This window comes from Sarcophilus harrisii, chromosome 3, assembly GCF_902635505.1.
Source record: "Sarcophilus harrisii chromosome 3, mSarHar1.11, whole genome shotgun sequence".
Taxonomy (NCBI): Eukaryota; Metazoa; Chordata; class Mammalia; order Dasyuromorphia; family Dasyuridae; genus Sarcophilus; species Sarcophilus harrisii.
In genome coordinates this window covers 301,015,856-301,028,883 of record NC_045428.1, presented here as the reverse complement: position 1 = coordinate 301,028,883, position 13,028 = coordinate 301,015,856, and the positions used below count along the sequence as shown (strand labels likewise).

Genomic DNA, 13,028 nt, shown 5'->3' with positions numbered 1-13,028 from the left:
ATCTTATGCAAGTCATTTTTGCCTGTCAAAGCTTCAGTTTCTTTGTGTACCAAATAGGGATGATAATATAGAAACTCCAGGATTGTTGTGAGGCTCAAATTAAATTAGATTATAAGCATAAAATTATCATAAAATCATAGATTTAGAACTGAAAGGGATTTGAGAGATCATTTATTAGTCCCATCATTTTGTAGATAACAACAAAGAGAGTTTAAATATTGTTCCAAATAACATAGAAAGTAAATAGCAGAACCTCAGTCTGAATTTAGAGCATTTGACTGTATATCTAGCCTTCTTTTTGTTATGCACCAAATTGTATACATGACAATTAGTAGTAGTAGTGGTAATTTTAAACAGGTGGCACAGGTAGGTATCACAATGGGCATGGAGTCAGGAAGATTCATCTTCAAAATCAATCTCAGATAATTCTAGTTATGTGACTTTGTGTAAGAGAAGGAAATAGCAAACCATTCCAGTATCTCTGCCAAGAAAAATCCCAAATGAGATCTTAGCATCAGACATGATTGAAATAACTGAACTTCAAAAATATATAAGGCTAGAGGGATAGTTTGACAGAAATGTGATGGATTGGAAGGAGAGTGACAGCAAAAAACCCCTGAGAAAATAGTCTGTGGTTAGAATGTGAGACCTTTAAATATCAGCCTAAGGAGTTTGTATTTTATCCTGGGAACATTAGGGAGGTTTTTGAGGAGGATAGAGATATGTCCAGATCTATCTTAGGAAGATTAATTTGGTAGCTTTTTGGGAAAATGGATTGAGAAGGGAAGAGACTGGAAACAGTGAGATTAAGTAGGAGGCTATTGTGAAAGCAAGAATTGACTTAGTAGCCATGTGAAGAGTGAGAAGGGAATAGATGTAAGGCAAAATTGTTAAGATTTAGAACTAATTGAATATGTGGGGTGAGGGAATGAGGGTGAGTGAGAGGAAGAGTCATGACTGATAATATAATTAGGAAGTTGGTGTTGGTCATAAGGGAAGCTAATTAAGAAGCTTTGAAATTAAGGCATTGCAGATAAATATGGATTATTCTGACCTGTAGTATAAATATTCATTCATATCAGAAAGTTTGAAGGTAACAGCATTATCTAAAAGTAAAGGTCCTATCTTTACCAAATATTCACAGCAGCATACTTTGTAATAGAGTGGGGAAACGATTAGAGAATGGCTAAACAAATTGTGGCACATTAACATAATGGAATGTTATTATATTATAAGAAACAATGAATTGAGGAATTCAAGGAAACATGGAAATCATATGAACTGGTGCAAAGTGAAGAAAGCAGAAATGGGAGGAAGAAAATATATGTATAAACAAACACACACATACATCCCCACACATATTTAGCACAAAAATGTAAATGAAATGTATAAATATAAATTAAAATTATGTTTAAAAGATAGCAGAAATCAGATTAAATGAAATGACTAATCTTGATTTTGAGCAATGAGAATGAAATACACTTGTCATTTGCCCCATGGAAAAGAGGTAAACCATAGGTATAAAATGGCATAATGTGCTAGAGTGCTTAAGTGCAGGTTCTATGGCCAGGGGGAGATAGTTACTGGAAAGTATCTGGGGAAGGGAGGAAGCATCAATAAAACATCAGTCAATTCACACACAAGCAAAATAAAAAAGGATATCAAACTCTGTGTTCCCTGCTGCTTCTTTAATCTCCTTTTCTAACTAGATGCATTAACTTACCTCCTCTTAATTATGGCCTTTGAGTTTCCCATATCTGGTATTAGTTCTTATTAATGGCATTAAAAAAAAAAAAAACCTCCTTCCTGAACTCCAATAGACTTGGGATGGAAAATGTTATCCTCTTCCAAAGAAAGAGAGAGATATGGAGACTGAATATGGATCAAAGCATGGTATTTTCAGTTTTTTCATTTGTTTGTTTTCTCTCATTTTTTTCTTTTTTAGTCTGATTTTTCTTACACAACATAACAAATATGGAAATATGGTTAAAAGAAATGCACATATTTAATTTATATCAGATTGCTTGTTCTGTTGGGAAGGATAAAGGTAAGGAGAAGGGAGGGAGAAAAATTTGGAACACAAGTCCTACAAAAATGAATGTTGAAAAGTATTTTTACATGTATTTGCATGTATTTACATGTATGGCATAATTTTTTTTAAATGGAGAAAAAAAATTCTGCCTGGACCCAAACATTGCCTTAGTATCAAGGTCTTTGATGCCTTGTCTATCTGTCTATGTTTCTGGCACTCACTGGAATAGCTTGAGGTCCAGAATTAGTTAGTATACTAAATAAAGTAATCTTGGAGTAAGATATAAAACAAAAATGGTGCAAGAAGATTCTTTGTTTCATGCCATTATTTAGCTTAAGTATATTTTGTCTTCTTTATATAAAAGCACCTCTTGACCAACTTGCAAATAGGACCTGATTCTAGTTCGCTAATACCAAAGTAAAAAAAAAAAGCAAAACCCATGCAACAAATATGTATAAAGCAAGCAAAACAAACATTTCTGATATTGTAAATTGTCGTCATCCTTGTTTGTCTTATGAAAATTTTTTTAAAAGGAAAGTGGGAAAAAATGCTTTAGATTAGAGAAACATAAAGTAGGCATGGGGGAAGGGATGAGTATAGTATGTGTGGGTGTGCTTACTAAGAAGACTTAGCTTGACCAGTACACAAAGTTTTGCTCAAAATTTTTACTTCTCTATTCAGTTGAAGCGCCTATGATTTTTATTTCAGAGAATCAGAAAGTACTTATTAGTGATTTAAGAGGAAGAAGTAACACCTCTCAATTTTGCAGTTGTTTCATCTTGAAATATTATTTTGTGAGGATTCAGTCCCTTGAATTCCCACAAAGGTGAGGAATGATTTTATGCAAATCTCAGCTGCTGGTTCTGTACAAGACTTGCAGAAGGAAAGATGGATCCAGAGATAGATTAGGATTCCCTCATTCTAACCAACTATATACCCTGTCCATCTGACAAAGTAAGAGAATTTGTTGAATGATGAATACTTAGCACAGTGCCATGTCTGGTATATAGTAGACACTTTCTTGTTCAGTTGTTTTATAGCCCTGTCTAACTCTTCATGACCCTATTTGGGGTTTTCTTGGTAAAGATACTGGAATTTTTTTTTTTTTTTGCCATTCCCTTCCCCAGCTCATTTTGCAGCTGAGGAAACTGAACCAAATAGGATTAAGCTACATTGCTGGGATCACACAGGTAGTGTCTGAGGCTAGATTTGAACTCAGGAAGACAAGACTGGGTGCTCAATCACCTTCTAGCTGCCCCAGTAAGTACTTAATAAATGTTTATTGGTTGGTTGATTTCTAGATTATTTTGTCCTGAAAAAGTCAGGACAATCATGGTGCCTCTTTGTAGTCCCCTGGCACTTAGTCATACATACTACTCTGAGTGTGCTTTCTCTCCTTGCTATTGGAGTAAACCATTGAAAGAAGGGAAAAAAAATAAATCTCTTATATTTTTTGGTCAATGTGATATCTAGCTTTCTTGATATGGCAATAGTGATCCAAGCACCATGTGGGGATTGTGCTTACCCCACCACCTGGTTTTGGTCTGGCCAAATATCTATGCTTTTTTCCTAGAAATCCAATGTGCTCAGATTTGGGAACTCCCAGGAACTCCCAATATCCAGAGTTGGTAGCCATATGGGGAATTAAACACATTTTTCAGTTAGGAGAAAGAAAATTAGCTCTTTCTCTATTCAAAGGTCAAAGAGTTCCTATAATTTCAACTACCACGTTGCAAACATAGCTTCCAATTTTACATCTTTACTACGCTTCCAGGCCCACCTCTCTTCCTGCTAGTATATCACTTCTCTGTTAGAAAGGGCATAGTATGTTTTATTATCAGTTCTCCAGAGTGGTGGGTCATTGTTGCAGGCAAGGTTCTCAAATCTTTCAAAGGTACTTCTCCGTACAATGTTATAGTCCCTATAAAAATTGTCCTCTTGGTTCTCATTTCACACTGAATCAGTTTACATAAATAATCTCAGATATTTGAATCGTTTCATCACAATGACACAATAATATTTTACAATATTTACATAGCATGATTTGTTCAACAGCACTCCCCAATTGTTGAGTACTTTAGTTCTATGATATGACAAAAAGTGATGCTACTAATGTTTTTATATAGTTTGATCCTTTCCCCTTTTTTTTTCATCTCTTTAGGGTATATGCCTAGCATTGGTATCACTGGATCAAAGGTTATGCACATTTTCCTGACTTTGGGGGATGGCTAGATTAATCTTGCTGAAGTGCCATTCTGAATTTGTCAATCCACTCTCAAAAAACTCAATGTTCCCCATTGCCCACCAAATAAAATCTCAATTACTTAGTCTAGTATTCAAGGTCATACATCATTTGGCCCTAATTGAGCTTGCTAGCCTTATTTTTGTGAAATAAGTCCTTTGTGACTAGAGAGAGAGATGGAAATATGGAGATATATAGGTGGTATATCTGTGAATAGAGATTTGGGCATGGAGTTAGGAAGACTAATGAAACTTCAATGTCTTCAAGATATGAGTCTTCATGAGTTCCAATCTAACCTCAGACATTTACTATTTATGTGATCTTGGGCAAGTCACGTAACCCTATTTCCCTCAGTTTCCTCATCTGTGAATGAGCTAGAAAAGGAAAAGGCAAACAATTTCAATATCCTTGCCAAGAAAAACCCAGATAGGATTACAAAGAGTCAGACATGACTGAAACAAATGAACAACAGCAAAATCTATATGAATGCATATTTTATATATACACATATTAATTAATTAGTTACTATATACAATTATTAATTAATATATACACAATTAATAATTAATTATTTATACATATATAATTATTAATTAACTTACATGTACATGTTTTATATATACATATTAGTATATGTGTATATACATATAAACATATATATGAATGTGTAGAGAAATGCTATATGTGTACATATATGTGTATCTATGTATACTCATATACATATGACATGTATTGTGTACTCTGTATAAATTTATATAGCATGTATGTGTACAAATATCTGTTTACTGAATGCTGTCTAGACTATAAATCCTTTATGGACAGGCATAACATACATAGTATATTGTTTGTATTTCCAGGGCCTAGCTCAATGCCCTGAATATGGCAGATGTTCAATAACTATTTTTGCTATTGATGATTATTATAAAAACCCTACTTTATGTGGCACTCTGATCACTTTGGTCTCTCAAAGATTGTGCCAGTGGGATAAATGATCACATTGCATTTTTTTTTCTATAAACATCTCCAGTACAGAATCACCACAGTCCTGCCCCAAATCTATTAAAAAAATTAATAAATTAAATACAATTTTACCTTATTAAAACTCATCCATACTATTGAACATCCCTAGTGTAATCAAAGAGTTGATATTTGTCATAAAGATATATACATAGTTCCTAGGGACCAATCAATCAATAAATAATTATCAAGTACCTCCTGTGTCAGATCATCTGAATTTCTCATAGTTAACTATGAGGATACAAATACAGGGAATGAAGCAATTTCTCATCTCAAGGAGTTTACCTTCTAAAGAGGAGGCAACAAGGACACATGTAAATATATATGGAAAAAATACAAATATCAGGGGATCATAAATTTAGAAACTTAGTTACTACCAAAAATGACAGTCAACATTTAAAATTATTTTGGAAAGTTGGCAAGGCAGGATAGAGAAATGTGAATTGGATATTAATACATTTAGGTAGATTTATGATAATGATAATAATAAAAGACTATGTAAAATAGTAGATAGAGGTTTAACCTTAGTGACAGGAAGACTTGATTCAAGTCTTATCTTTGACACCTACTATCTCAGGCCTGTCACTTAACCTTAAAGTGTCCCCAAGTAACTCTAAATCCATAAGTCACAAATAGTTGCTAGCAGTAACAATGGAGGGAGTTTCCACCATGGGAATTCCCACACACTGATTAAATGTAGACAAAATCAACACTATTCTGCATTAAATTCATTAAGTATTCATATGTTACTCTGAATTCCTCATTTTCAGTATTTCTCACTGCACAACATTTCATGACATTCACAAACCACAATTTGTTTCATCATACCCCAGTGTGTAGGAATCCATATATTTTTCTAGTTCTTTGTTAGAGTGGAAGTGCTGCAACATACACTTTTATGGAAATGTTTTGCACAGCTTCACATGTGCCTTCTCAATGGAGGTAGTGAGGAAGGAGGAAGAGAGAGAATCTGGAACTCAACAGTTTTAAAAATAAATGTTAAAAATTGCTTTACATGTAAATGAGGCAAAATAATATATTAAATAATGAAAAAAAAGAATGGAAGTACTATTATGGATATATTAGAGAAACATACAGAGACAGAGATAGAGATAAATATACACATACACTGTTACACACTTACATATGACGTCTCTTTCTGGCTTTGATTTCACAATTTCCAATATTTAACAATGTGTTGGAACCAAAAAAACAAAATAAAAAACAAAAATAGTATAATTTTAGATTATATTAATATATAGAAACTACATAAGCTTTGGGAAGGAATAGTCATAGAATCTAAGTTACATTAGTTTAACACCTTCAATTTGAAGAAAAGGAAATTGTGGCTCAGATCAATAAGTGACTTGTCCAACCTCACATAGTAAGTAAATGACAGAGCCTCAGTTTGAATTTAGGTTCTCTGACTCCAAACCTAATTAATACCTTAATTAATACCTAATTAATACTGAACTTTACAATCATAATGTATTGAGCTAATTAGATGACATCTAGAGTATTTCATCAAGTCCTGGACACTATAGTTTTAGAAACAATAACATTGATAATATGATAGCATTTGTGGAGGAAGGTGACTCAGATAGGGAAAGGTCTGAAAAGTATCTCACAAGGATTGATAAAAGGAAGAAAGGCAAGGGAAAAAAAGCTTTTATTTGTTAAGAAGCACACATGTAAGTGCTCAATATATGTAAATCATTGTGCTAAGCATCAGGGCTACAAATAGAAAAATGTGACAGTTTTTGCTCTGAGATAGCACATATTCTAATGGAGGAAAGAACATATAAGAACTATCAACTACAAGTCAGATGGAAATTTGCCTTCAGGATACAGCAGCAACATAGATGATAATATATATTGTTTATTGTCATTTCTACTGATAAAATCACATTTGTTTCTGATCTTGTGCCACTAAATTTAGGTGCTGAGGGCTAAATTGTCTTGTCCAAACTCACATAATTAAAATTCATGAACTGCTTTTTCTGGGTCTTCAGTAGCTGTGGCTAGTTCTGGATTGCATTTCCATGGGAGTTGCTGTCAAGGCTAGAATGAAGAAAGGAGGGAAGAACTATTTCTAGGGTTTGGGGGCTTACATGGCTGGTTCTAAAGAAAGGAGATCTCTTTTTCAAATGACTGCTCCTCTTAAAATAGTTGTGTCTTTAGCTAATCGTTCAGAGGCTACTCCTCTCCCAGAAGCCTTGGGTTCTAGATCCTATGATACTTCCATCAGAGGAGGAAGGGAAGTTATGGTCATTCTGTTGATTCCATCTCTTATCTCTCCCTCAAGGTATCTTGATGCTTCAGGAGATTGTTCCAGGTGGTATTAATTTGAGCATCATGCATACACACACACACACACACACACACACACACACACATATATATGTATATAATATATGTATATCTAATCAGTTGTAAGGTACCCAACTTTACACAGCAATGCAGATGGGACTGCCCTTCCCCCTCAGAATCTCTGTATCTTTATTCTGACTTTCCCCCCTACTTCAGGACTACCCCTTGAGGTCCATTTAAGCTAGTTTCACTTGTAGAAAAAGGTACAGAGAGAACAGAGGTGTTCCATCTCAGGGCTGTTCACACAGGTTCACTCTCCCCTAGGGACAGCTCTGGCGTTAAGGTTTTTTTCTCTTGTATAGGGCCTTCCTGAAATCACACTGTGTGGGTGTCTCTTCCACCTATGACTTCATGTCAAGCCAGTCCTAAGTTTGACTCTAATACTTCTGGGTCAAAGAAGAATCAGATCCTCAAATCATTTTAAGGAAGTGATAGGGAAGTGACGACTAAATGACATCACTGAGAAAAAGGCAGTTAACCAGACTGATTTGCCATTTGAAGTCTTCAAGCCCGTGGAAAAAGAGGGTCAGCTCTCTTAATAACTTTTCCTAGAGACAAAAAGGAAGGAACTTGTCTTCGGTAAGTACAATTTTGCTCATCTCAATTTTTAAAGTACTGTAGTGACTATAGTTCAATGAGACATGGGTTTTGTATTTTATCTTTTTTCACCAGCAGCCTAGAATTTGTAGGTATGAATGAATTTTGCCTCTTTCAAAGTAATCCCCTTGGAAGATCTTGTACTTCTTTCAGATATGTTTGTCCAAGAATTCTGTAAAACTCTTCTTTTAGAATTGCTTTTAGCTTTGGAGTACAAGTTTTAAAATTGTATAAAATGAAAATTTTAAAACTTCCTCCTTCAAAGACATCCTTAAAAATTCCCAAGTCTGCTGAATAAGGTGGGTTACAATGTATTTTGGCAATACTCTTTGTAACATATGATTTGGAGATTGAAGGGTCATTGGAAATCATTTGGTCACAGGTTCTTAGATTGAGAGGCAGAAAGAACTCTAGCAGTCCCTGAATCTGTGATTTTATACAGGAAAAAATTTAGGTACCGAGGGCTAAACTGTCTTGTCCAAACTCACACAGACTATAATAATAATTAAAATTCGTGACCACGAGTCTATATGGCTCCTAAATAATTCCTGTAAGTATATTTATCCAAAAATAAGTCTCATTGCCTCATAGTTTCCAGTTATGTTGGCCTACGAAAACAAGAAGTTATTCTATTATATGTCTATAGATCTTTCCATTGATATAGTCTACTCCACTCTCCTAGGTATTTAATATTTTTATTTACCCCCCTCAAATTTATAATTTATTCATTTTGTTTTCAACATTCATTTAAAAATTTTTGAGTTTCCAATTCTCTTCCTCCATTGAGAAGACAAGTAGTAATATGATATCAATTATACATATTGAGTCATGTAAAATGTATTTCTTTACTTAATGTTTTTACTAATCATTATTGATAAAGGTGAAGATAAATCTAAATCTAATTGCATATTTTTCAAGAAAATTATGTTAAATTAAGAAACAAGATTCTTTTCAAATTTAGACAAATATTTCTTTTTGTTTAATTCTTTGTATTTATATCCACAGCCCCAGTACAGTGCTTAGTATATAGTAGATGCTTAATTGCTCTGATTTTTCACCCTGTCCCAACAAAAGCACTTTTATGCTATAGTGAGTACTTTGATCTTCACATTTTGCTTTAAGATAATATTTATAAAGCACAGTGCCTATATAAATGTTTTTTCCTTTCTTTATTCCCTTCCCTTTGGATTTTTGATAAATTTGGACAAAAATAGTAGAAGTAGTATCATTGAGAAATGAAATTATTTCCAAATTATAAAAACAAAAAGCTGGTCACAGAATATATTGTAAATATGATGAAAATGTAACATTTTTGTAATCTCTTCCACCTGTTTTCTCTATCCAGACACAAGTGCTTTCATTGGAGACACAAGAAACAGGAGAAATGAAATTCATAAAGTTAAAAAAAAGATGAATTTCTTTTATTATTAAACAGCACAGATTTTATGATGTGTATATAATTAGACAAAGCATGGTTGAAATAAAATTGAATTTTTTTTTTAAGGAGCACTCTTTGGTTGGTTTTGAAAGAGGAAACAAATAGACCTCTCCTTCTAAAGAGTTTTAAAAAAATTAAGTGTTTCAGCTTTAATAGAGAACACATTGAAAGGTTATTTTAAAACCTCAGGAAAACCCTTTAGAGCCTTAATGAATATAATCATCATGGGCTTCTTCCTGTTTCTTCTACCCATATGGGTATAAGTCCAAAGCATAGCTCATCTGGATTTTGCTTCTGACATTTTATTTTTATTTTCTCTTTTTGGGTTTCAGGCGCTTGGAAATACGCCTTCCTGGACTAGAACTGGGGATGGCCCAATCCAGGTTCTCATCCCTCATACTCCTTTCGTTTCTTCTGAGTCTTTTCTGCCTCAGCTCAGGTACAGGTAATCAACTTTCAGGGGATTAACATACTCACTACTCCCAATGAGGTGAGGGGAACAATGATGGAGTTTCCCCTGATTTCTCCACAACCACATTGGTCATAGGGATTCAGAATGATTGTCTTGTGTGATGGCTTCTTCACTGCATGTAGCTAATCTGTGCACAGTGATGCATGTATTCTCCAAGAGGCTCTTCAATTAATTTTATTTGCTCTGTACCTACAGGGGAAGCCCCAGTTAGTTGAATCTTTCTTCTGGGTGAGGTTGAGAGGAAGCTGTTTCAGCCACAATAAAAAAACAGCAAACAAGCTGTCTCCATCCCAGAAAACAAGAGAATGAAGCACACTTCCTTCTTTTTAGTAGAGAGGATTACAGAGAGATACAGAGTGTTGCCTATGTTGTCAGACTTTTTCAGCCAGTTTTGCTGGGGTTTGAGTGACTGCACTGGAAAATGATAGGTTTGTTATTTTGTTTATTTTTTTAAGACATCAATAAATTTTTTAAAAGAAGTTTCCTCAAGGGATAAGGAATGATTTTCTTCCAACAACTAGAAGTGAGAACATCTGGTTATATAAATTGAAATGATCAGAAAGCTAGAGATGTAATCTCTAGCCTTAAAATAGTCAGATATCTGTCTTTGATGGGATGATCCCACTATGAATACAGTAGGAAAAAACATGGGTTTAGAATTATGGAACCTGGGTTAAATTCTATTAATTACTAGATCCTAAGCAAGTTAGTTCACCCCGCTGAGTCTCAGCCTCCTCATCTGTAAAATGGAGTTGTGTGTTTGTACTAAATTACTTCTAAGGTCCCTTCTGTCTCTGAATCTATGATCTCTGTTCACCTGACCAGTGTATTTAGTGCAGTCTTTAGAGACTTCTTGACACAGCCAGTTATGTTAGAATTTCAATGTCCTTTACCATGCAACTATATGCTTCATTATCAGTCAACAAGTGTGAATCAGGCAACTGATGTGTACCAGGCATTGTGCTAAGTGCTGCAAAGGGTTATGAAAGCCTGAGTAGCAGCTCTGTGGTACTTCTTTTGAAACTACTTGCCTCCCAATAGCCCAGTGAGGTTGGAATCATGTATATCATTAGCACTTCCATTTTGCAGAGAAGGAAACAAAGGTTCCAAAAAGTATAAATGTTACATCCACAATCACACAACAGGAAAATGTGCAGGTCTTCTGGTTGATTCTATTCTTTTTTAATGCAACTTTGAAATGATTTAAGATAAGATTTTTGTTGCACTGGCTTCTTCCTTCACCCCTCCCAGATTTCTCTTCCTTCACCTGATGTTTTTTCTCCTCTTTGGTGCTATCTTCATTTCTTCTTGCTCTTTCTTTTTCTTTTCTCTCCTTGTTCATGTTCTGTAATCTTTCCCCTCTCTCTAAGCCCCTTCTTTCTCCATCTTCTTTATCATATACCACCAGCAATTCCCTATACCAATGGATTGGATTTGGAAAGTATATTGTTTCAGAGATGTACTAGAGTCTGATCAAACAGGCAGTTGTTAAATATTCATCCAGTAGGAGCATTTACTCCTTAAAAATTGGCAATGCACTATGAATCAGGGCTTGGATTATTATTTTGCTGATTGTTAGACTTAAGGTAATTAAATTTCCACAAATTAAGTTAAAAAAGTGTCATCTATACATTTCCCTTCCTAACTCCAGTCAGCTGTTAAACATTTATTAGTACATCCTGGCATTGTTCTTGCTTGAATGAGTCTTGTCGACTTAGAAAATTAACATTGGAGGCCAACATTTGGTATGTCTATTACTCCTATAACAGGCAACCTGATGAAACACCTATCTATATCATTTCAGCTACAGGTTAGAGAGTATGAAAGTTGGGAAGGGGGAAAGGGAAGAAAGTGTGCACATTAGCAGATGAATAGGCAAAATGGAAGCATAGAAAGTGGAAGGTGATGAAGAATGCTTAGTTCTAGCTGGATCTAAGTCCAAGACTTTTTTGTCTTTATTGAACTGGGTAGATTTTGTGTTTGTTTGTTTAGTTGTTTATATATATATATATATTGTGCCTATGACTTGGAGCAAACTACTTAAATTTAAGAGTCTCACCAACTCTCTGGCATTCCAAGTTACAAATGAATTGCTGCTAATCTACTTAGGTTGAGTGAGTTTCCATCCAGGATAGATATATGTATTTATAAAGTACACAGGATGTTCCAAAAGTTTTAGTTCAGTTTTGCATTGAGGGCCTTCTCATGCTTTTCTATGAATAAGACAATCCATCTTAGTGCAACTGTGCACTAAGACTTTTGAGCTACTTTCTGTATACCTGTGTACATATTATAAATACACATAACTGTTCTGTATGGAAATTCTAGAACTCAAGCAAATCTTCCTGATTAAAGGGCCAATACAGGATGCTGCTGCTGCTGCTAATATATAGTATATATATATATATATATATATATATATATATGTGTGTGTGTGTGTGTGTGTGTGTGTGTGTATGTGTATACATACATAAATACACACACAGACATACCCACACCTACCATGAGCAGATTCTGATGTGCAATGGTAATAAGTCAATAAACATTTAGTAAGCACCTACTATGTGTCTGGTACTTTGCTAGAGATACAAAAAGAAGCATAAGACAGTTCTGAATCCCAAAGAGCCTACAATCTAATGAAGACAACAAGCAAATAAATGTTTACATACAAGTTATATTCAAGATAAGTAAGAAATAATTAAAAGAGGAAAAGTCACTAGAATTAAGTAGAGATGAAAAAGTTTTCCTGTAGAAGATTAGATTTTAATTAGGTTTAAAGAAAACCTGGGAAGCTAAAAGGTAGAAATGAGAAGGGAGAATATCCCAGGCATGGAAAACAACCATAGAAAACATTCAGAGT

General features: G+C 34.4%; 1 protein-coding gene across 1 annotated transcript in view; it reads left to right on the top strand.

Annotated features, from left to right (window-relative positions):
• Positions 1-8,062: 8,062 nt before the first annotated feature.
• Positions 8,063-13,028, top strand: part of CD80 (CD80 molecule) — a 39,519-nt gene continuing 34,553 nt past the window's right edge. Inside the window, exons 1-2 of the mRNA XM_023499043.2 lie at positions 8,063-8,240; positions 10,029-10,135. Of these exons, the coding sequence (XP_023354811.1) occupies positions 10,066-10,135 (70 nt within the window). The 5' untranslated portion in view covers positions 8,063-8,240; positions 10,029-10,065. The remainder of the gene's footprint in view (positions 8,241-10,028; positions 10,136-13,028) is intronic.